General features: G+C 41.6%; 1 protein-coding gene across 4 annotated transcripts in view; it reads right to left on the minus strand.

The window, feature by feature from the left end:
- Positions 1 to 1,723: 1,723 nt before the first annotated feature.
- CCDC171 (coiled-coil domain containing 171) overlaps positions 1,724 to 21,383 on the minus strand; it is a 397,884-nt gene continuing 378,224 nt past the window's right edge. For 2 of the 4 annotated variants that reach the window (XR_011995544.1, XR_011995546.1), the window contains 2 exons: positions 7,511 to 7,680; positions 1,724 to 6,827 (listed from right to left, as the gene is read on the minus strand). Coding sequence is in view for 1 of the 4 variants with exons in the window: in XM_072728228.1 (XP_072584329.1) it covers positions 7,585 to 7,680 (96 nt within the window). In the remaining 3 variants the exon portion in view is untranslated. Of the gene's footprint in view, positions 6,828 to 6,908; positions 7,681 to 21,383 lie in introns of those variants that run through there. The other 2 variants (XR_011995545.1, XM_072728228.1) reach the window with 2 other exon arrangements.

Here is a 21,383-nt window from a genome sequence, read left to right on the forward strand (position 1 = left end):
TCTATTTCTGTCTTTTCCTTTATCATCATACTGATTACACATCCTGGTGGTGCGATCTGTCTGGTCGATGCTACCCTGTTGCCAAACCAGCATGGGCATTTGGGGGCATATGCTTGGGGGCTCAGATTCCTTTTCAATTGGCTTCATGTGCCTCGTGCTAATGTTTACTGCCTGCTTCTCAGAAACTTGTTGCAGAAGTCACCAGGGAAGACTAAGGTATTTTTCTTACAAAAGGGACAACATCAGAAAGGCTTAGCTATAAGCCTTCGAGAGGAATTCAGAAATACCTGATTTCTCTCCCAGTCCAATCAGGCTCACTTTACCTCTTTCGCCTACTCCAATCTTTACCCTGGCATCTGCCACCCACCTGCTTAACCCACCTTCCCAAAGTTCAATGCAATAGCTTTTGGTGCCAGGACTCCTTGCCTGGGGGCTCCTCTGGCCCCTTTTCTTCTTGGTGCTGGACATGATGCTTAGGAGAATGAACTCAGGAGAATAGGGTGCATTCCTGCCAGCACACACCAATGCTCCTACCAAGAATTTGGATGTTAACCCTTTTGAGGGTGGCCTCAAGGCTGGTGGGGCTTTGCTTTATTAAATCTAGCAGAAATTTATGTTAGAGTAAGTCTCAAAGACATGGGGTTTTCAAAGCCAGGGTCGTATATGTAACAGTCACCCCCTAAATAGTTGTTGAATCAACCAATTTGTTTTTTGTGGGTTTTTAAAAAAGATTTTATTTTATTATTTATTTGAAAGGGGGGGCAGACTCCCTGCTGAGCATGAAGCCCAATGCAGGTCTCGATCCCAGGACCCGGAGATCACTGACTACCGACTGAGCCACCCAGGCACCCCTGTTTTCTGTTTTAAGAGAAATTATTAAAATAAAATTTAAAACTCCCTCTCTCCCCACCCGACTCACACCGAAGAAAACTTTCACAAGTAAGGGCTTATCGCTGTCTCATTGGTGACAATCTCATGTCAGAGCTACAGAATGGGCCCTCACTTCACCAGGCAAGGTTTGGAGCTGGGAATTCTCAGAGTAGCCTTAATTTGACTAGAAACATAACATGCCTACATGTGAGCACAGCATATTGTACCATGATTGCTCCCCCAATCCCAATTCACACAATTTCTCTGGCTAACACGTGCAAGTCTATTTCTTCCAAGGGGGGACATTACAAAGGAAAATGAATCAAGAAATTGCTTTTGGAAATGGAAAGAGATCTTTAAAATGTTGGTTCTGGACTGCACACCATTGAGACAGCAATCAAAGGTGGCAAAAGCTTGACTAGTGGTGTTACAAGTCAGGGCTACTCTTACTACCATGTAATTCCATATTCTAAGGTAACAGGTTTCATTTCATCTATGTCATTAACACAGTATTCTGGGAAGCTGACACATTATTAGCCCCATTTTACTTATGCCAAAATTGAGGCTCAGGGAAATTAAGTGGCTTGCCCCAACACTCAAAGGTATGGACCAAAGCCAGCGTTCTCATTTTCCTTTGAGAAACGCTGTTCAGCATGAACATATTTTTATGTTTAAATAGCAGCACTTATTTGAATATTCTTCCAACCAGGCTTTGAAGTCCTTGGTGGAGATGATGATGATGACACTGATGATGATGATGATGACGACAATGGAATCCATTTATTTTGATCCACTACATTTCAAATATGCACTATGTCTGAATGTAATGTAGTCTCCAAAATGACCCTTTAAGTTAGGGTAATAAGATTAACTCCATTTTATTAATTAGGAAAAGAAGGACTCAGAGATGTTGATTAACTAGTCAAAAGTCACACAGCTGAAAAACAGCCAATTTCTGATTTGGACGGTGCTGTGTGTATCCTCAGTAACTATTAGATTTCGCTGAACAAAATATTTGGTTCCAAGGCTTAGGCTAACTGTTTTCATGTCTTTTTCCCCTCTATAGCTCAGATTTTCTTTCTCTTCATTTCTCACAGTGGGCATTTCCACCTGCTACCCCATATAATATTTTGCAATGTGAAATTAACTAGTTCCAACACAGAGTTGACCATCTGGAACATAAGGCACGAGCTGCAAAGGAGGGCAAAATGTAAGCTTCTCTCTCTCTTCCTCCCTTTCTGTCTCTGTCTCTCCCTTTCTCTCTTAATAGCTCCATTTGAGGCTTAGTACTGTCCTACCTTTGGCTTCTCAATGATAGCATAGATCAAGGCCACTAAGAGAGACGCACCTATTTACTTCAGTAAGCCTCCTTGTAAATGATGCACCTTTTATACGATGCAGCCTTAGCAAAGTTGGCTGTGAAAAAATCAGCAGAACAAAGAAATGTAGAGTCATGCCTCAACCGCTGCAATTGTTCGTGGATCATTCCAGATAAGGATTCATTCTTTTTTTGAAATTGCGGGGTTGCTCAGGAAAATCAGGAAAGTTGTGTTTAGCTCTCACATCGGAAACACACTAGCTGTGTAGCTCCAGGCTATGTAATTTTACTGAACATATTTCCTCATCTATAAGATGGAGATAATGCTATTCTACTTTCTGCTCCTAGAAGGATTAAAATATACTATTCTGGCAAGTAGAAGGTCCTCAACGAATATTGCTTTCCTTGGGGAATATGTGGAATATAATTTGGCTTTATCTCCAAAATGATAGGTTATAAAAACTGTGACCATTAACTCTTAGACTTGTGTCTTAACACAGGGAAGCATTCAGAACTTATTGGTTACGGGGGATTCAGTTTACCCTTTCCCTAACCACAGCAGCCCAGCTGTGAGGACCAGCCTGGGTGCTTTACCACCTCTAGGCCCAAAAGTGGTGAGGAGAAGGAATCTCAAATTTAAATTCTAAGGTCTGGAAGAGTGTCACAGAGAGAGACCATGTTGGAAAGGGGCAGTAACCTTAGGTGAAAGAACCAGGGGAACAAATATCCCGAACTTTCTCTCTTCCCTCCCTTCCATATCCTGCAAGGGTCTTCCATTGGATGAACTTAACAAGAAGCCCAAAAGCAAGACTTCCAGGGAGCACAGTAGGGTGAAGAGGGGTGAGCAGTCCAGAGGGGTAGGGAAACCAGGGAGCTCACCTTGCCTAGCCCATGAGCCCAATGGTCATGCATCTTCAACTTCCTGCAGCAGCATTTTATTCTCTTTTGGGTCTGGAGTTACCACCCATTCTAGAATAGCTGCAAGTCCCAGGTATGGGGGTTGTAGGATAATTGGGGTGTGGCTGTCATTTTATGCAGACTTCCAGGCTAAATCGTGTTTTCAATCCTCATTCCATTTTCCTTCCTTTCTTTAATTTACTGTGGTCTGCTCTACATTTTATGGAGCTATTTTAAGCATACACAGGAGATCTTCTTGCCATACACAGGGAACAATCAATGTTCTCACTTAATAATTCATTCTTTCATTAAATGCCCCCAAGTAATTAAATAAAACATTAATAAATTCCACACTGATATTTGCTAAAGTTTTGTTTCTAGAGAATTTTACCTGTTGGAGGATATGCTGGGACCATGCTTCACTATTATGAACAATGAAACAAGGAAGCCTTTACAGCATACAGTCACAAAGTCCTAATTTCATCCTAACAGTTATCAAATGCCTTCTGAGATATTTTATGGCTGTCGCATCCAATATTGAGATGGCTCTAAGAAGTTTTAAAGGAATCAAGGTTCAGGGAAGCTCAGTGTCTCACACTGGATCACATCAGGCAGAATGAGACTCTGGGTTTGTCTGGCACCAAAGCCTTGCTCTTTCTGTTATTCTCTGGCCATTTCATCTTTCTCATGCTTCTATGGGGAAGTAGTTGATATGGAAAAAATATCCAGAGTTGTCCGTATTTAACTGTGTGAGTGGATATGTGCGAGTGTATGTGGGTGCACATGCAAGAAAGAGAGAGAGAACCAAGTGTGGATTTCAGAAGCTTGAGAAACCACCTCCAAGGAATGTTCCGAATGGATGAGAATGAGGAAGGGGAGAAAGCTGGCAGAAAATAGGATCTTCTGCTCTCACCTCATTCCCTTGAGCACACTTCCTCAAAAGAAGTTCAGCCAGCATTTTTCCACCAGCCCAAATGTTTATCTAAACTCTCCAAAGAAGCCCACCCTCACTGAAGGTGACGGTGTCCTGGCCTTGCTATGAATCATTAGGAGGCACAAATGCTCCTGAAAGGGCTTTCACACTAGTACTGGGATCACATTCCTTTACAATAAATTGTTCTTCTGATGACCTACCTCCCTGTTAGCACGTTTCTGATTGTTTCACATCATCCTGTAATATACTTCTTTGCTTTCACATTAATTTTTTAAAAGGTGTGGATTGATGCTAAATCTCCTGAAGGTCCTCCAAATGCTAGGATAGTCTCTTTGCTTAGAGAGAAATGTGCTCATTTCTGTACACATCCCCACTGCTCCCCAGCCCACACCCTAGAGAACTTCTCTGTGGAGTAATGGTCCTATCGGTCCCTCTGTGGTCTCAGTAACCCCTGACCCCTGCCCCTCCCTCAGACCCACAGCCAATCAGTCGTCAGGTCTTGTTGGACATATGTTGTGAATGTCTTCCTCCTTTCTCCAGTGACCACCATAGTTTAAGCCCTCATCCTCTCCCCTTTGACACACACTCCATGATGTTTTTTGAATGACTGAACCATTTTGAGAAAGCATCTCTTAACCACCTCTCCACTCCCTATCCATGTTCCACTGAGTCACTAGCATTAACTTTGAAATATTTACATTTGATCATTACAAATGCTTAAACTACTTCCAAAAGTCTCCCAATTGTCTAAAAGAATATTCCAAATACTCTAACCCAACATGACAAGGGCCCCACCCTCCTTGTCAGGTGCTCCCCGCAGCCTACCACATTCCTTATTCACTTATGCCTCCCTGCCTTTGCCCACAATGTGCTTTCTCCCACAATGCTTATCATCCTACTTCTCATCCCACCTCCTGCATTGGCGTGAATACGTAGTGAAGATCACCACTACGCTAGGAAGACTGATTCAGCTATAGCTAGGGGAACAATATCACTTATTATACATGTGGCCAGTAGGGAGCACTCATGTATGGGAGGTGGACCTAAAAAGGTGACCCATCCTTCTCCAGGCTCAAGTTATCTGTGATATTTCCTATGTTGCTGTAGGAACATGGAGAGGACAGGCCTATGTCCATGAGCTCCTACAGTGACCTAATTCTTTGCTAGTTCTTTCTGGCTTTTGATAACACAACCCTAAATTATCATGCCAGTGCCCAAAGGAAGGGGCAGAGGGTGATAAAGGGAACTGGTGGGCAACATCAGACAGAGGGACACAGAAATTGATGCACTTCTTGTAAAATTGCTATCCTGACCTCCATTCTTTACTGGAAGCATCCATTGGAATGTACGTGGGATCAGCGCAGACTAGTTCAAATGTTGTTTACCTGCAGAACATTTCCTTCAAAAGAGATCTTGGGAGCACTATAAGAATAAGTCAGATAGAAATGCAGCTGGTCAGTGCAGGGGAGCGAGAGTACTTTCTGGCCTGCCCAAATCCCTCTCCACGGTGGCCTGGGAAGCCCCCAGGGTTGGAGCCCAGTTGGAAAGCCCCTGGAGAAGACCAGTATCAGATGGGTCTGGCCATGAGAGAGGACTGACTCTCCCTCCAGGCCAGAAGGCCCAGTGGGGAGGGCGCAGGAGGTCCCATTACAAGCTCTGGTTGAGTTTTCTGTATTAACTTTTCATCGAAGAGTTCTAACAGAGCTGTGTTTCTTTTACCTTTGCAGGTCCCTTCCTTGAGACGAGACTATGGCTGCATCATTTGTGGCCTGCGTGTGTTGTGTCTGGTTCCCGTGGTTTGTTTTCTGGCTTTGAAAACGAAACCGTTCATGGCTCAGAGATGGAAAGCAGACCACGGTTTGTCAGCAAGGCCATTCGTCATGTCCCCCAGAGGGGGCTGTGAACTCCTGCAGCCTTGTGCTCTGCCAGCACGCAGACCACCCATGTGGTGGAGCTGGGAAGGCCACCAGGCAGCGCTGGGCATGGGGCTTTGCTACCCAGCTGGCCTCAGCCAGCTCCCAGCTGCCCCCTGGGACACAGGTCTGAAATCAGCCAGTGTAATGGTGCTTGGAGACCACATTCCACCTGGCAGTCCAGGTCTCTTGTAGGGTGAATCTGAGATGGGCCCAGGGTAAACTTGAAAAAAGGTCCAGCATGACAAAAACTTCTCAGATCTGCCTCAGAGCAGAGCCCAGTGAGGAAATCACTTTACTGCTCTGTTAAAAGTTGTTTGGCTATGTTTAAGCTGAACTCTTTTGTTTTTTACTGTTCTGCAGAAAGCTAGTTGTAAAATGCTCTGACATACAGCAATACAGCAAAGAACTTCTGTTAGCAAATGTCTGCACCTGCTGGGCGGGGGGATCGAAGGAGACATGTGGAGGCATCCTTGGAAAGAGGAGTTCTTGAGGCAGCTGTCCCGGGCATGCCAGCACTTCTCAGCAACTCTGCCAGACTCACCTGGCAACTGACTGAAGATTCAGTGGTCTGCGGTGGCCCCCCAGACCTCTGGGGCTGGCAGCTTGCAATCTGTGCTCATCACAAGTTTCACAGGTGATGATAATGCAAACTCCTTTGAGAACCAGGGTACGGAGGCAATGCTGATGACAGGACTCCATGTCTGGGGAATGTCTTCCATGGGAGCCCAGCAAGGTGCTCTTGTCTCCAGGGAAGCAGCCCTGGCTGCCTCCAGAGCTGACAGCAGGGCCACAGAGGAGGAGCCCGTTGGCTTTGCCAAGTTGTATCAAGACTGAGCATAGAGCTCAAGCCTCCTGAATCCATAAAAGACTGGTGCAAACATCCCATGTCGACCTGGAGAAACAGCATAAGACAAAAGGGAAACTAACTGTAATTGGGCTGAGTGACCAACAAGTTGAATCTAAATGTATTTAATTTTTTTTTATTTTTTATTTATGATAGTCACACAGAGAGAGAGAGGCAGAGACACAGGCAGAGGGAGAAACAGGCTCCATGCACCGGGAGCCCGACGTGGGACTCGATCCCAGGTCTCCAGGATCGCGCCCTGGGCCAAAGGCAGGCGCTAAACTGCTGCGCCACCCAGGGATCCCCGAATCTAAATGTATTTAAAGCCTTGTTCCCTCTGATGCATTTGTTCATTTTTATACCGAGTGATCTCTGACTTACATTGTAATTTTAATAAAGATAAAGCTATAATAGAGAAAGCATGGAAGTATGTGCTTTCTGGCTTTCTCACATCTGAACTACTGAATATCCTATCTCATTTGTCCTAGGCATATGAATCCAAGGTGCTGTACCATTCACCCAGGGCACACTCCAAGTGCTTCCCTTGCAACTACATGGCTACCAGGCCCACAGTTGATCCAGACCCCAGAATTGATCTGACCTTTCAGGGCTTCCCAGAACATTACATCCCAGAAGTAATAATAATCCCAGCCCTCCAGTCTCTCTCCGACTGATCCCTGCCCAAGAAAGCCCTCAGACCAGGCCTGTGCTCCAGGGACTGGCTGGGTTACCAGTTGTCCCAGACCATTTGGCGCTTTGTCAGCTCCCACACTGGATGGTGACTCCTGAGTCAGATTTCCCAACTTCATGACTTCAGCATGTGTGGCCGAAGGGACTGGGCAGTCATGCTCTCCACAACATCTGGCATGCTCTGTCTCTTGGGCTTCGTCTTGCAAATTTTCTAAGGAAAAAAAAAATCCTAATTATCTCATTTTTTTTCTTCCCATTGGGTACAATGGTGGGTTTTGGTAGGAGGAGGGGATGTTGGAAAAAAAAAAAAAAAAAGCTTTTACTTCATCCTGTGTATTATCTGTTTTTGAAATCCAGTGATAAAGATGTATGTGGGAGAGAGGAGGGCTTTTGGGTGGAGGACACATTCCAAGACCTAGTGGCCTGAGCAGTCAGTCAGCCAGTCATATGTTACCACAGATGATTTATATGATTATGATCAGTATTCCCCAGACTGGGGGATGACCATCACTTACTGTGGCCAAATCTCCTTGGAAAAACAAAGAAGAGCAAATGGCACTATCAGTGTGAGGAGAAAAAAGAGAGTTTAGAGAGCAAGTAAATGATGAAATGGGGATTAAAAAAAGTAATAGCCAGAGGGAAGAACCAGGAGACAATTCTCCACCTCACAAGAATTAGTTTTTTTCTATTTTCCTGATCATCTCTCTTACTTTTAAAAGAAAAGATATCTTTCTTCATCATATTAATGCCCTAGAAGTGCTTCGCTGCATCAGACATTTTGAGAACTGTTGATTTAGGAGTCTCTCTTATGTTGGGATATACAACTCCTAGTCGATGTCTTAAATTCATTTAGACTTGGTAAAGGCTCAGTGAGTAACTGGAATAATGAATATGAATTTTTTTTAAATTACCTTCACTAGTGAGGGAAGTTTTTTGCTTTGGGGACAAAATAGGTTAAAGTGAGGCCATCACTGGCTTCTTTTTTTCTTCATTTCTTATTTCCCTCCTTTTTCCTAAGAGAGTAATTTTTAAAGAAGATAAAGACCACCAAGTGGCAAGTAGCTCCCCCACTCATATTTGTGATCATCATGGAGCCTTGGTCTCAGGCATTCTTGAACAGAGTGTCACATGTAACGAGAATCAAAAAAATGTCTTATGTAGATACAGGCAATATCCTTGGTGGTCAGCTGATAACTCGGCATCAATGCCACTTCCTGCTACATTCTCCTCTGTATCACAGTGGAGAAGCTTGAAACACATTTCTCAGAAATCTTCCCCTGTATGTTCGGATGCTGGGATCTGCCTCTCAGAGGTGCTTGCACAAAGTTTGGAAGCCTGAGCTCTCCCTGGAGACTTCCAGGAGATGCATGGTTAGTCAGCAGATGCGAAGGTTTCCAAGAAAGCTCTGGAGAATCACCTGCTCCAGAACTATAGGCCAGTGCAATTCCTGGAATTGAAATAGTGACTTCAGGGCAAGCTTTTGAGAATTACCCACTCCAATACTGCAAGGAGCTGAGATCAGCAGCAGCAGTTTCCTTTACCTTTCAAAAGTTTTGTGAGCTTCTGGTTCTCTGAATTAACACAATTACTGCTTATAATACCTAGAGTGGCTTCTATTTCCCTGACCAAGCTCTGAAAAATGCAGCATAGGAGTGGGATGAGATCAGTTAGGGAGGAAGTGTAGATAAAGAGGATGAGGAAGCATGGAAGCTACCTCCTACCTCCCCCTGCCTGGCACTGCCCTCCAGCTCCATGGGGCCATTCCCGGTCCAAGCCAGGTTGCTGGTAGACCACCTCTGTTGCTCCTCAGGATTAAATAAAAATGGCACCCAGGACTACAATTTACTCTTTCCCTAACTTAAAGCAACAGTCTTTAAGTATCCTGCTTTTCAGATTTCAAACATTAATAGCACAACTTCTGGAATATATTGATTCAGGGTTAAAAGGAACTACCCATGTCCAACACTCACTCAATGGAATATCTCGTAAGAGCAGAGTAAGTCAAGTAGAAAAAGGACATTTTGGTCTCTTTAGTCTATCATTAATCTCAGCAAAATCGACTGTTTACTCCTGAATACAATCCCTGCACATGCACACATGTGCGCATGTACACACACACACACACACACACACACACACACACACCATGGTAAGATCACCAGAGAGAGGGCTGAGCACTACAGACACTCAAAATTCTGTTAACTGAATGAGTTCTCAAAATCACAGAGAGAATTCCAGGACATAGGGTTTTCAGGACAAAACAATCTCTTAGATGCAGAAAGAACACTGAAACTTTTTACTTCTTCCATGGGGAAGCTAACAACACCAAAAGATCTTTCCAACACCTGAAGCTAAAGAGGCTTCTTGTTTACAGGATATGAATTTCTGGATCTCTAAGAAAGAAAGGAGAGTGAAGCTATGTCCTAGAACCACTCCCACCCTTGCCCTAAGAAGTATTTAACAACATAGAAACAATTTCACAAGTATGCCAGCCAGAGTACCCCAATAAACAGTTCCTTCTAACAAAGAGTTATTTAATATTTCCACCAAATATTAAAACATCAATGTCAAGAGCAATACATACAGTATTTTGGAATTACCCTAGAGTGCTGTCTCAAACTTTGTTTCTTCCTGTGGTAAAAGAGAGTAGATAGAACGTGGAAGCTCAGTTTGCTCCCTTGAACTGGCCACTTGTAATTTGCTTTGTAACTTGGGAAAAATCCCTTTGCTCCCTTCAGTTGCCTTTCTTCAACTGTAAAACACAGATAATGGCATGTACCCTCCCATCCCCTAGGACTGTTGTAAGAATAGAATAATAATAATGTCTTAGAAAATAGGAATACTTTGGGACACCTGGGTGGCTTAGTCTGTTGAGAGACTGACTCTTGATTTCAGCTCAGGTCATGATCTCAGGGTCAGAAGATCGAGCCTGTGTCAGGCTCAGTGCTGAGTTGGCTTGAGATTCTCTTTCTCTCTCTCTCAAATAAATAAATAAATAAATAAATAAATAAATAAATAAATAAATAAAATCTTTTAAAAAAGAAGTAAACTAAATAAAACATTTTCAGCATAGAAACCATTACTAAAATCTTGTGTTCCTGATTATAGTAACCCTATGTAATTGCTCAGATTTTAAGTTATCAAACTTTAATGACAAAATAAAAACCCTTGATAACATATTCTTGTGGCGTGGGAGTGGATAGTGATTTTATTCCACTGATTTACAAATAGTAAATCTGCAACCACGCAACATGGCCATTGCACACCCATACTTACAAATGGGAAAGCCCATAGCAAAATTGGAATGGCAACAGCTGGTCTGTGAGTATGAGATTGGAGTGGACCATGTCCTCACTAATAAATGTCAGCTTGATTTGAATTACTTGCTAAAACACAGCATAGACAAAGCCAAAAAGGAAAACCAAAGCTTTCTCGATAAAATGGAATCCCAGAGCATAAATAAAAGATTCCACCTGAGAAGAATGATTTATTATCTCTCACTCAAGAAAAGGATGCTCAGTCCATTCTATGTGACCACATCTCTTAAGTTGTTTGCTACTGGTTTATAAAAAGCTCATGCACGTGTGTACACAAGCACACAGACACACACATACACCCCCCACAGACTTATTAGTTCAAATAAAAGAAAAACTAGAAGTTATACATTGGTTATTTGAAACGAAACTAGGAAAGTTTATTCTTTTCAAGTATTGATACTTCTTGCCCCCCCCCCCCCCGCAAAAAAAACCAAATTACCCAACACCCAGGTCAGAAACAGTGAAGAAAGTTTACATTGGCCAAAGAGAACTTGGGATTCAGGCCACCAGAGGTTACCAGTCCTTTGGCATTAAAGCAAGGCTGTCACATTAGAAAAAAGACTGAATGTCTAAAGCTTGTAAATGCATCATACCAAGCATGAAGATGTGCATGAATTTGTTTTGCATCAAACTAGTTTGGACCATATATGATTCATGTTCTTATAAGCTATAGCTATCTGATAAGAAATGCTGGAAATTTTATTAATATCATTATCAATATAATTATCATGATTATTATTATAAAATAACATTTTTGTGAGAAAGATACCAAATACCTTTTCTATGAGCAGCCATCTAGAAATGAAAGGCCATAATGTATTTTTTCCTTTTTTTAAAGTTATACGTTGAACTATTTTCCAACATAATTTAGGCAGTTTTCCAAATCAACATGAGATTTTTGAGGATTTTTTTTAAAGGTTGTTATAGTTTTGTTCCACTGTTAAGATGTGATCAGCTCACCATGGATCACCACTATCCTATCATGATAAGTGGAACTATTGGGATAAAACAGTAGATCAGTGGAGAAGTCATTTGAGGGCTCAGTGATCAACTATGTCTTCCATTTAGAAAAGCTGATCAAGAAAAAGCCAATATTTCATTTACATTATACAAACATAGCTGACAATTAACCATTTAAAACTTTGGTTTTCTCTCATGCAAGCTCACCTAAGGAGCTCTACCATAACTGGCAAGAATAGAGATTCATATTTTCTTAAACGTCTGTTTGACTCTCACTTAGAATGAGAATGTTTGACTCTCAGAGGTATAAATAATGAAGAAGTCAGGAAGAGTAGGAACACCTCTGTTGCTCTGAAATTCTCTCATTTGGCCCTTCTGCATGTATTGGCTTTATCTTCAAGCTGGTTTCCTTCATGATCGCAACTTGGTTGTCAACAGCATTTAGGGCTGTATTCTTCCTTATTCATGTTCATCAAGCAAGAGACAAAAGCTCTCTCCTAATTGTGAAATAAAATTTTTTCCCTTAAGTCTTATTTGGCCACGTTAGTCCCATGGCCAACCTTGGATCAATAGTTGCCAGGAGACCATCAAGTGTGAAATGTCATAAGCCCTGATTCCCTAAGTAATGGCCAGCAAAGGAGATTGGGTTGGTATCTCCGGCTGAACCAGGGATTTAATCCCCTGAAACCAGGGACTGAATGAACCTCCCTTGAGTTATTGGGCTGCATTATATGTGGTGATAGAACATCTGAAGAAAATCGGATATTTTGTTAGGAGAAAGAAAGGGAAAATGAATGCTAGAAAATGACTGACAATGTCCATCTTAGAACTCAATGGGCTTACCAGGAAAAGTGGTATGAAGAATTTTGCCACTAATGGTGTGTCTCGAATTTATGTGGGGTGGTGGTCCACCTTTAATAGAAAGAGGTGTTTCTAATTATAACTGCGTATGCTTCTACCTAGCCCCAGGAAAACAGATTCTAACTTCCTTAAGAGAGAGGGCTGCAAATAAGTTCAAATAGCCTGATAAAACTTTATCAGAGCATTATCAGAACTGTAAAATCAGTTGAAACAAAGGCATTCCCCATATCAGCAAAAACAGAGATAGTAGCTACTCATTCAGAACAACAAGAAATTGCAGGAAGAATATAGTGAAATAACAGCCAAAAAGCCCAAATGCTTTCAAGAAGACAAAGTCACCCCACCATAGGAAAGAAGGAGACTGGGGTGGCTTTGGAAGTCAGTATTTCTATTAGATAGAACTCCTAGCTGAAGATGTGAAGATAGCTGCTAAGAACACTTGCTGAGCCCTGCTTTCTTTTCCAAGTGGAGAACAATGTTTCCTATTAAAGAATATCTTCCAAGAACATCCCCAAAGGTAAGTGGACTAGATTTCCCTACTCACTGTACCACCATAGGCAAGCTATAGAAGAGGAGACCTAGTAGCACCTCTCTTGGGTAGATCAAACTTGATCTTGGGTAGATCAACATGGCGTGGCCTCTTCACCTGCACATGCTTCAGTATTCCTATTTTGGAGCTAGAGAAAAGGAGAAAGGAAGCAATTAAGGACCTTAAAAAAAATCAAAGAAAACTATGGACAAACCAAATTTTTAAACTGGAGTATAATACACACCAACATAAACACACACACACACACACACACACACACACACACACACACACACTACTGCCTGAAATTTTCATATCACTAAGACCAAACTGCTGGGCTGAAATCATCTTGAATTAGGTAGAAATGATAGAACCCAGGAGACTACTGCCCACAACATACTCCAGTGAAGAAATCCACAATACAATGATAAAAGGCCATGTATTATAGAACAAGATTCAAGCATTCAAGCAACCCTGATAGTCTAAAATGCTGAGGAGAAGAAAACACAACAAAATGATTAGGGGTGAATGCAAAGTCCATTATTTCCATTGAAAGACTCAACTCCACCAACAGAGGGATACCTGCTTAACAGCTATGAGTTTTGATTGGGTCTATCGGTCGACCGCAAGTTTAATATGCGATCATTAGTGTAATGTAACTTCTTTAAAAATCAATATAATATTTAGATCACAGAAAGTGAAAACTTCACCATTTTCCAATTGGATCAGACCACATCTGGGTTTCTGGATAACTGTGGTTAAGTTAATGGTGATGCTGACAAAGTAAAGCATATTCAGAGGAGGCTGCCTGAGAGGGTAAAGGCTCAGGTAGCCATGTCATAAATGTAAGAGAGAGACCATGCTATAGAGTTGGAAATAAAGTCCATTTGTGTTATCCAGAGAGCAAAGACTGAGGCAGCAGACTTGAGTCATGTGTAAGAACAAGAGGACACCATTAAGTACCCTATATTACATGCATGAGAGGCAAGAAGACAGACCCTGGAGCCAGTGTGCCTCGGTTTATATCCTGACTCTGTCACATACTGACTCTGCAACCTTGAGCGTGTTGATGAAACCCTCTGTGCCTGTTTCCTCATCTGCAAAACAGGGGTACTATCAGCCCTATGCCATGGGATTCTTAGAAGGAATATATGAGTTATAAGAAAAGTACCTAACACTGTGCCTGACAAATCATAAGCACTGTATAAATCTTTGCTGTTAACACAAAGAGCCAGCTTTTTCATAAACAGAGATGTCATATGTTTTGGTTTTCTAAGGCTATTACAACAAAATAGCTTCTGGGTTGCTGGGAATCTTTGATGTTCTTTAGCTTATGGAAACATCAACCTGATCTCTGCCTTCATCTTTGCATAGAATTCTCCCTATGCAAATGTGCCTGTCTCTATATTTTGCCTTTTTATAAGCAGGCCAGTCATTTTGGATTAAAACACACACTAATGACCTCATTTTAATTTGATTATCTATCTCTGTAAAGACTATCTCCAAATAAGGTCATACTGTGAGATGCTGCAGGTTAAGACTTCAACATATGAATTTGGAGGGACACACTTCAAGCCATAATACCATGTCACTGGAGATCTTAAAAAAGAAGCCAGATGATCAGAAATGTTGCTGGTTTCATCCTGCAATGCAGCTAATTGAGGACATGCTTTTACAAAACAACTATAGGGTCAAATCAGGACTCCCAGCATGCAATTTAAGGTACAATAAAAAGCTTGATTTCCTAGCCCACAGGCCTGACTTGGCCTCACAAATTACAGTGGTAAAAGGACAGAGCAATATTGCTGTTACTCCCTTTGCCCATTTTCCTGTAAAGATAATAGGGGAAGTCTCTTCCTATTACTCCCTCAAGGCTGCCTTCTGACTTCAGCATTCTTTTCATTCCACAAGTACCAAGCTTTCAACAAAGTCGCACCTGGGGGAAATAATATTCTATCACTTCTCCATCTTCATCTCATTTTATCCCCCCAACAATTATAGAGACCACAGACATCATATAGTTTCATTCTTGTGTCCACATGAGGAAACTGAGAAGGTAAGCTTTTAATCTGAGGTCATGTAATTAATTAATGGCAGTGCTATGATTAGGTTTAAGCTTCCTGATAATCTGTATCAATTGCAAGTCGATTTATTGAGCATCTCCTATTTGTTGGCACTGTGCAAAATATTAAAGATTGAGACCCGCTATCAGTTCAACCAAATCCCTGAAACTTCCAGCATTGAATTAGAAGCGACATCACTCCAGGCCAAGTGGACTCCTGTCCACTCTTAACTAAGCCATGATCATCAAAGCTCTCAGGACAGTTTTTTCTTTATTTTGGCATAATTACATGTGGACCACCCAAAGGCCTTCACTTCAACCTCCTACTGTAAGTAACATTTGGAAATGTTATTTCTCTGCTCCTTGCTAGAACTGATCCCTCAATATTTGCTATTCCTCGGCAAGTGTTGGAGACTGTGTTTTGTCTCTTCTTTCTCCTCCAACAGACTCATACCTTGGAGAGGATGGTACTGTCATTTGGATTGGGCATCTTGCCACAGAAAGCGACGGTTTAATTTTCCCGGACTCTAAAGCCACTTCTACTCCTTAAACTCAGGTTATCAACTGAAGAAAAAATAAATAAATAAAAGCAGGTTGTGCCGTCCCCATTTATCCAAAGGCAGCCTTATTAAGTGAATGTTAGCAATCAGGTTTGTTATATAGCAAACAACCAAAATACAAAATTTCAGGGGAAATCAACAAACAGCTGGGGTGTTTTATTTATGCGAATGAGGTTTTTGTTTGTTCTCACACATCAATGAGTTGAGAGAGGTTCAGCTACTGATGTGGTCTGAACTTGGCTGGGCTTGGTTCCAGCCTGTGGGTTAGTTTAGAGCTCCTCCACATGTCTCTCACTTTCCCTGGACCAGCACTTACCTGAGGTATGTTCTTTCGATAGTAAAAAAGTAAAGTACAAGAGGGCCAACCCAATCTCACAAGTGCATTTCAAGCCTATACTCACATAACATCCACAAACCTTCCATTGGCCAAAACAAATCATTTGGCCAACCCTAAAGTCAAAGGGTGGGGAAGTACCCTGCACCCATCATGAGGCCATGTAAAAGGTGTGCAGGTGTTACACTACTCCAAAGAAGTGGAGGTCAGACCTCTAATTTGACCTGCCCCAGTAAGGCAAAGACTGCTTCTTCAGCTTGTCCATGATGGCTCACCCACTATCACTCACTAGATAACCTCCCTTCCAGCAGCACAGAGCTTTATCTTTGACCATTGAGCTATCTCACCTTTTCCTTTCCTCCCCAGATTCCATGACACCTCTTTTTCAAAAGCAGTTCTTCACTTCTCATGCTGTTTTATTAAAAGCTTTCTGGCAGGCTGGGAAGCTGAGGAATCCCACCTGCATCTAATATATGATAATTTACTAATGCAACCCAGCACCGTAAGCTTTTTTCAGCAGGTTGTTTGTTGGTTGCTTGTTGCATTGTTGTTGGCCAATTTCCAAAAATCATAATCAGAAAAGGAAAAAAGAAACTGTTGAGAAGATGATTATCCAAACATCTGAGCCATCCTCCATCCTCCTGGTAATGAATCCATATTGAGTGAGACTAGCATTTGGAACAATAACATCAGAGGAAAAGAAAACGAAAGATTCTCGTTAAAGTAAATAGGTCCTACAAGTCTATCTTTGCAGACCCACAATATGGAGTCAGAGATTTAGTTGTTCACACCTCTCTCATATTTTCAGAGCCATTAACCAGGGTGGACTTGTCAAGGTTTCAACATTGTAATTGTTTAGCTCTAAATTTCCCTGCTGGCTTAGGCCTGAGGTTTCCAATAATCACAGGCAAAGGCAGAAGTCAAAATAGATAGTGCATGGAGGAAGGGAAAGAACCCAGCCATCGGGATTTACTGAGGTGGGAGGGCCGGGGGTGGTGTGGAATGAAGGTAAAGGCTGCCAGAGGCAGAGCTGCTGAAGAGCAGGGCACAGGACCATGACTTTTCACTTTCTCAAACTGTAAGTAAGCTTTCTACTTCCCAACACAATGAAAACAAGCCTGAGCTGATGGTTCCTTCTCATATAACCAACCTGGAAGAACCACAGAAATAAGAAGCAAAACTAGATTTGTGAAACTGACATAAAAATGATGGGGAACCCCTTGGTAGACTGAATATGTGTTGGGGACCAACCTGGGGCAGTGAAGTGAAGTGATGAAGTGATGAAGAACATGTTGAGGGGAAGTTCTCAAGTTCTGCTCCTGACCACATTACCTTTGGAGACAACTGCCTGCTCCACTGTGGAAAAGAAGCTGGCAGTGTCAGCCAAATGGGAGGTGGGTCAAACCAGGGCAGTGCCAACATCCTGCTGGGTGAGGAACTGATGAAAAAGTGTGGATTGGCCAGCTGGCTTTGAGCACTCATTCCTCTACCTCCTCCCTGCCCCTTCACCTCAGAATTGGTGGATCACAATTAAACGCTGTGTTCTTCAAATTGATTTTGACTTCCACTCACAATAAGAAAACACATTTTACATGGTGACTCAGCATGTATACAGCCCTGTACAAATGAAAGACAGTTTCAAAAACAACATGCCTACTGTTGGGATGCCCTCTATACTTTTCAACCTATTCTAGTCTAGTCTATTCCAATCCAATCCATTCTGTTTCTTCTCCCTCTCCACCCATTTTCCTCCTCCTCCTTTCTTTTCTCCATCCCTCCTCCCTCCCCACCCCACCCCCATACTGATTGACTCACTACATTGATTAAATTATCCATAATTTCCTTCCCAGGTTACTTTTTCAGAGCATCTAAAGGAAGATTCTGACCAAAGTTGTGAATTAATGGAGACAAAAATTGGGGTGGTGACCTTGAACACTGCCTTGAAGGTCACCCCTGCCTCTCTTCTAGAAGCTGAGTTTGAACTTCTCCATCAGTGGAGATTACTAGACATAATAAATATTACCCCTACAATTTTACTATAAAATGCTATCCTCAGACAAATTATGACTTCTATCTGGATACTCAATAGACATATTCTCAAGCAGGTTTTAGCAGGTTTGCCATACAAAGAATTATTTAGAAAATTCAAGTAAGAGGTACTTGGGTGGCTCAGTGGTTGAGTGTCTGCCTTTGGCTCAGGTTGTGATCCCAGAGTCCTGGGACTGAGCCCCATGTCAGGCTCCCTGAAGGGAGCCTGCTTCTCCCTCTGTGTCTCTGCCTCCCTCTGTGCATCTGTCATGAATAAATAAATAAAATCTTAAAAAAAAAAGAAAATTCAAGTAAAAGTAAATCCAATAGACTGCTATAAGAAATATGGGAAATAAAGGAATTCAAATAATTTAGTAGAATTGTTACCTAAAAAATTAATAAACAAAGAAAAAAATGTATATCCATAATAACCCAGAACAAAAGTTTTAAACAATATCAGCAAGGGGGTGGCAGAAAGGGATGGATAGCAAAAAGATATGAGAATGTCCTAACATGTTCAACTTGTTCAATGTGAGATTATAAATGGATGATAGGTGATAAATAATAGAAAGATGATAGACAGATGGAATGTTGGTAGATCTGAGATAGCTAAGGGGATAAATAAAAGTATAGGATAGACAGAGACTCTTAGATTAGCTAAAAATGGTTTTCTCTTACATATCAACAATATATAGTCTATGAAAGAAATTAAAAGAAAACACAAAGTTAAAGGATGAAAAAAAATTCAGGGAAAATATAAATCAAAGGTCAGAGTATCAATTTTAATATCTGACAAAGGAAATCAAGGCAAAAAAATTAATATCAAGAACAACAGGAACACCTGAGTGGCTCAGTGGTTGAGTGCCTGCCTTTGGCTCAGGGCATGATCCCGTGGTCCCAGGATCGAGTCCCACACCGGGCTCCCTGCATGGAACCTGCTTCTCCTTCTGCCTACATCTCTGCCTCTCTCTTTATGTCTCTTGTGAATAAATAAAATCTTAAAAATAAAAGAACAAAGCACAAACAACATAACCATCATTGGGATATATGAACCTCACAATATAAATTCAATATACATGAAGTAACAATGATTAAACTAAAAGAAATAGAAACAAGACAGCCTCCCTCCCCCACCAAAACAAGCATAAATGATGTAGTCACATTTGCCCTTATAGCATTTGATGGTTTCCTGCTGTCTCCAGGATAAAGTCCAATATCAGGGTTTGTGAGGCCCTATGTAATCTGGCCTCTTTTACCTTTCCAGCAACATTCTTCATACCTCACTCTCTTCAACAAGTTCTGTGATCTTTTTGAATTTATTTTTATTCTTCATATGTGTCTTCTCTCTCTTACTCAAAACCATAACGTTTACTGTTCTAACTGTAACATCTTCCCTGCCTCTTCACCTGCCTATCTCATATTTATCTAAACTATGGTAGATTAGATATTACTTCTTCCACAGAGCCTTGAAGGTACTTGTCATTTCATAGCACTCCACTCACTCATAAATTTCCTGTTTGACTGCCTATCTACCTCACAAAATTGTAAGCACTATGAGGAAAAGACAGCGTCTCGGGTCGTCACTGATGTACTTCTAGTGCCCAGGACACTGAATGTCAGAGAAAGGAAAAAAGTATTTGTATAGTAACCGAATCCAAAAGGAGGGGGGGGCATTTGTATAGTAATAATCCATTATTACTGGATTACATATAATCCAATATAATGGATTATTTTTTTATTTTTTGTTTTTTAAAGGATTTTTATTCATTTAGAGAGAGAAAGAGAGAGAGCATGCAAGCAGGGGGAAGGGCAGAGAGAAAGTCCCAAGCAGACTCTGCACCAAGTGTGGAGCCCCATGCATGGCTTAATCCCATGACCCTGAGACCACAACCTGGACCAAAACCAAGAGTCAACCGCTCAACTGACTGAGCCACCCAGATGGCCCATGGATTCTTTTTTTAAAAAAGGAAATTAGCTCAACTTCTGGCTCAACATGGCAGAATTAACATGTACATTCATTTCTGTTTCTGCCCTGTTTCTGCCCCCCCCCACAGAAAACTTCACTAAAATGCCAGTAAATTAATTTTTTTAATGGATATATCCTCTAGAACAAAGAGAAAGTTACTGGAGATAGCTTATTAAAGTCTATAAAAGATGAAGCCAGAATGAACGGTGTTAGTTGGACATGGAAACCAGTAAGAAAAGCAAGATCAAAACACAAAGAACTGGAAAGGCTCAGTAATTGAAGGCACAGGGTGTTTCAGAATACAGGGGTTTGACTATACAGCTAAAAACAAGTAGATTGATTGAAGGTCTTTATGAAAAATGCAGATACCTTGCCACCTCCTCATCTAGCCCAGTGATACCAAGAAGCCACCCTATACCCAAGCAAAAGAAAATATGTTTACACTGTGGCTAGATTGTTCTAGAAGGACTCAGAACTTAGAGACAGGTAAGGCAGAGAGTAGAAGTGAGCCGCTGTATTGAAAACAAGATTAAATGAAATTTTGAAACCCATCCCTGGTTACTTCCCCACTTTGTTTGCCCCACCTCAGACTGGTGACTGGAAGGGACAGTTGCCTGCAGAAACTGACAACTCCAGTAGAAAAGACTATCCTTGTTGATGATAACAAATCAACTGCCACATCATGATTTGGTGAAGTCCACCAGTCCTACCTTTGCACCTGCAGGTTTTTCCATTAGCTTCTGGTTCCTGATTTTTTTTTTTAAGATTTTATTTATTTAGTTCAGGAAGAGAGTGACAGCATGAGCAGGAGGGGCAGACTGGGAGGGAGAGAGAGAATCTCAAGCAGACTCTGCACTGAGCACAGAGCCCAATGTGAGGCTTGATCCCTGGACCCTGAGATCATGACCTAAGCTGAAGCCAAGATTTAGATGCTTAACTGACTGTGCCACCCAGGTGCCCGTCCTGATTCTTAAATATGCATAAATATAAAATATATCTACTCTTAGGCACTTGAGGAAAATTGCTAACCTAAAAGAAAGAGACCAGAAAGGAATTCAAAAACAAGGCAGGAAACAGAACAAATATTTATTTTTTAAAAATTATTAATATTCTAAGAGAGATAAGAGGAGATTCTATACCCATGAAACAAGAGCAGAGTGCCTGTAAAAAAGATTTTCAGCAAATAAATAAGAGCTCTTGGAATTTAAAAAATATAATTGACAGCTTCTCTGTGGGCTGGGACACAATAATATATGTAAAAATAAGCTGTGTCTCACCCAAAATTGTCTGTTTGCTG

Source organism: Vulpes vulpes, chromosome 12 (assembly GCF_048418805.1).
Source record: "Vulpes vulpes isolate BD-2025 chromosome 12, VulVul3, whole genome shotgun sequence".
Taxonomy (NCBI): Eukaryota; Metazoa; Chordata; class Mammalia; order Carnivora; family Canidae; genus Vulpes; species Vulpes vulpes.